General features: G+C 43.0%; 1 protein-coding gene across 1 annotated transcript; it reads right to left on the minus strand.

Moving 5' to 3' along the window:
* Positions 1-857: 857 nt before the first annotated feature.
* On the minus strand, positions 858-2,057 carry LOC116523984 (actin-3-like). The gene has a single exon (XM_032239079.1). The coding sequence runs from the start codon at positions 2,055-2,057 to the stop codon at positions 858-860; it is 1,200 nt and encodes a 399-aa protein (XP_032094970.1).
* Positions 2,058-4,099: the final 2,042 nt, after the last annotated feature.

Consider the following 4,099-nt stretch of genomic DNA (forward strand, 5'->3'; position numbering starts at 1 on the left):
TCTATCTAGAGCTTCAACATCTTGACCCGCTGATAGAGGAGACATGCCCTTATTATTCTTTATTATTGTCCCTTGATAATAGCACAAATTTCAATCTCAATTTCCCTTACTGGTATTACTTATTAAACGTAGATGCTGCCTGACTCTAGGCAGCTCTATATGCCTGATATTCTGGGCAGCTCTATATGCCTGATATTCTTAGAATGAGATCCTGTATCTACCAGCAGCATTTATTAGGAATGACAGTACAGTATTCACTAATTATAGTATTTATAAGCAACAGTCACATAATTTAAATAGTCCGTTATTTTCATCTCTTTTTCTCCAGTTCTGGTATATCGGTGCAACATGCTAAACTTTGGTAATATAGTCAATGTGCAGAATGAGTGAAGGAAAGATAGCAAGGGTGATGGGTGATGAGAGTTTTACTTCCTTACTGGTTTCAATTATCTGTATGAGAAAATATAAGCGTGGTATGTATCTGAGACCTTCTTTACATTTGTGTATGTAAAAAAACCCCACACCTTCTAGAACGGAAAGGTTTTATTCCTAACCATCAATAGTATACATGACTGTATGTTAGTCTGTTGAAGCTTTCTTGTACTTAAGAGGGATTTTAACAAATTCCTGATGTAGGCTTTTCCTGTCCGGTGGTTCCTGATGTGTGTTTATTACAGTGCCTTTACACTTAGTCACAGGCAAATGAGCAAGATTCCCCTGTTCATACACATTTCCAGAAGTAATGATAAGACAGACTCAGAAGCTGCGTAGTCAAAAACAGCATGTTGTTGAGGAGATGCCCCTTGAACCCTCATCTCTGCTCAGCCTGTCTCAGCTGTCTGGCTCATCCCCCTCGGTCAGAAACAGTGGCGATGGACAATGAAAGGTCCCTTCTCATCGTAGGCTTGTCGATTGATCCACACATTTTGGAAAGCATTGAGTGAGGCTACAATGGAGCCACCCAGCCAGGCAGAGAAGGTGCGGTTGGGAGAAGCTAAGATGCCCACTTTGCTCTTGGGCTCCTGGTTTTGCAGTTCCGTCTTAATTCTTTCAGAGAAGCCACGGAGCATGGTGGTGCCACCGGCCAATAGGACATTGGAAAGCAGGTCCACCTCTCTTTCTGGCTTACATTTTTTAACACTATTTAGTGCTTGGACATGAAGTCCAACTTCTGGATATCCCAGCATGGTAGGATTGAAGAGGACTTCTGGGCAGCGAAAGCGTTCACTGCCAATGGAAATGACCTGCCTGTCAGGAAGAGTGTAGTCCATGAGATATTTTTTCTCATCTGCATTTAGCTCAGCCTCATACTGCTCAGGTACGTAACAGCACTTCTCCTTGATCTGGCACACCACTTCCATTTCTTCTTTTTGAAAAGGGTTCCCAGATTCTCCCATAATCTTGGCCAAATATTCTGTCAGAGCATTGCCTGCTATGTCCAGGCGATAGGTGGCATGTGGCAAGATATACCCATCATGGACAGGAGCAGTGTAGGACGTTCCGTAGCCAGAACCAATCACCAGCCCACCAGTGCGCCCATATGAATAAACTGACAAAAGGGACTGATGAGCAACAAACATGGCTGGAACTTCAAAGTTCTCAAACAACAGTTCAGCCATCTTTTCACGGTTGGTAGTCGGAGACATAGGAGCATCTGTAACCAGCACAGCCAGCTCTTCAGGGCATATGCTGAGTTCAGTGTAAAATATATGGTGCCACAGCATCTCTAGAGCATCCCAATCAGTGACCACACCATGCGTCATTACCAAATGTGTGCTCACCTCTGCACGCTGTTGTGGAATGTTCTTTCCAATGTAGTACAATGGACTTTCCTTCGTCCTGAACCTGGGTACCCCCACAACACTTGGCACGATGGATTTTGGCTTTTCATCTCCAGCAAGGCCACTCTTGGTGTAACCCGTACCTGTATCGATCACAACAGCAGCATAGTCTTTGTACTTATGTGATGGGCTTGACTTGGAAGTTGAGGCAGGAGCCTTTGAACTAGGTCTGTGTCCTGAAGGACCAGGGCTAGCTGCTTTTTTGTGGTGGCTCATTGTAAGGGGACTTTTTACATTCTCACCATACGAACATATGACCAAACACCTAGACACCAGTCCTGCAGCCTCAAAGGTATGGAAGACATTCTATCAGTACAGAATATAGGAACTCAGTTGTCATAGTGGTGTCCTAACTCATGCATAGGTCAGAGTGACATCATAATAGTAGAGGATAAATTCTAAGATAGATATAGAAGTGAAATGGAAAAGTTTCCCACAGAGATGTTGTCATAAAGACACATCCACTGAAAACATATAATGATGAACTGAAGGACCAGATTAGAGACTGAAAATTTACCTAGTTGCTAAGAGTTGTCAATGAATTGATGACAGGTAGTCAATATGTCAAACTTTAATTGAAGTGACTGCACTGGCCACCCAATAACTATCAGCTCAAGTTCAAGGTTTGGGTCATCACATGTTAGGCCCTAGATAGATCCTATTGTCTGTAAAAGACCCAATGATTTCCTGAGATAATCAGGAGTAATCCTGTAACATATCTGGTACCTATTGTGGATGGGCATTCTCTGTGATGATATGTCCCCTATGGAATGCTCTCACCTTTGACTTTCAGGAGCCACTAAAGAGTAAACCTTGTAGGCATCGTTTGAAAACCATCTCTTTACCCAGGCTTTTCCAGTATGGGACAAGATGCTTCCATTCCACTTTTTCAATAAATATATATTTTAATTGCTTATTGTTTTATATTTATATAATATATTGTTTAAGTATTTTACTGATATTTTTATCACTTCATTACACTTTGGCATAGGAAGGGATATAGAAATATATTAAATAAAGTATGATTAGAGAGCCAGTTTGGTCTAGTGGTTAGGGTACCGCCAGGCTAGAAAGCAGGATACTATGAGCTCTAGTCTTGCCATGAAATCCAGCTGGGTGATTTTGGGCCAGCCACCCTCTTTCAGCTTAACTCACATAACAGGATTGTTGTTGTGAGGGGAAACAGGAGGAGGAAGCAATGTTCATTGCTTTGAGTTGTTTGTAAAACAATGAAGGCAGGTTACAAATAAATAAATAATGAATGAATGAATAAATAAATAAATAAATAATAAAAAAATAATTTAACTGATGCCATGACTGTCCACAGCACTGTTCAGTTAAAGGATATTAGCATCCTTTATTGTTCTAAATGACTCCAGATCTGGTCTGATTAATCCTCACTTTCCATGTCTAGTTCTGTGAATTTGAATCACTTTGCATGAACCTGAATTCTGTAGAGTGATTTCTAGTTTAGAGTATCAGTTTTTAGACACAGTGATAGGAATCCATCCTATGGTGATGGCTAGAATGCAGTACTTCAGGCTATTCTGCTGACAGCCAGCTCCCTGCAATTTGGCCATTTGAATCTCACCAGGCTCAAGAGTGACTCAGCCTTCCATTTCATTAATTTCATTCATTTATTATATTTATATGCTGCCCTTTTCCCCCGAAGGGGACTCAGGGCGGCTAACAAATCAAATCAGGGAAGGGGGGGGGGTACAGACAAAAAAAAAAAAAACAATACATAACAATACATAATTTAAAAACACACAACAGTCATACCATTCAAGACAGGGGCAACAGCTCTTTAGCCCCAGGCCTGTCGGAACAGCCAGGTTTTAAGGGCTTTGCGGATGGCCTGGAGGGTGGTAAGGGTTCGAATCTCCATGGGGAGTTCGTTCCAGAGGGTTGGAGCAGCCACAGAGAAGGCTCTCCTCCGGGTAGTCGCCAGTTGACACTGACCGGCGGATGGAATTCGGAGGAGGCCTAATCTGTGGGATCTAATCGGTCTAGTGGAGGTGATTGGCAGCAGGCGGTCTCTCAAGTACCCAGGTCCAATACCATGAAGGGCTTTATAAGTGACGACTAGCGCCTTGAAGCGTATCCGGAGACCAATAGGCAGCCAATGCAGCTCGCGGAGGATAGGGGTTACGTGGGTGAACCGAGGTGCACCCACGATCGCTCGCGCGGCTGCATTCTGGACAAGCTGAAGTCTCCGAATGCTCTTCAAGGGCTGCCCCATGTAGAGCCATCCTTCT

The sequence above is a fragment of the Thamnophis elegans genome, chromosome 2 (assembly GCF_009769535.1).
Source record: "Thamnophis elegans isolate rThaEle1 chromosome 2, rThaEle1.pri, whole genome shotgun sequence".
Taxonomy (NCBI): domain Eukaryota; kingdom Metazoa; phylum Chordata; class Lepidosauria; order Squamata; family Colubridae; genus Thamnophis; species Thamnophis elegans.

What these genes read in the sequence shown, in the direction of transcription:
- LOC116523984 (XM_032239079.1), bottom strand. Translation starts at nt 2,057, where the DNA reads ATGAGCCACCACAAAAAAGCAGCTAGCCCTGGTCCTTCAGGACACAGA.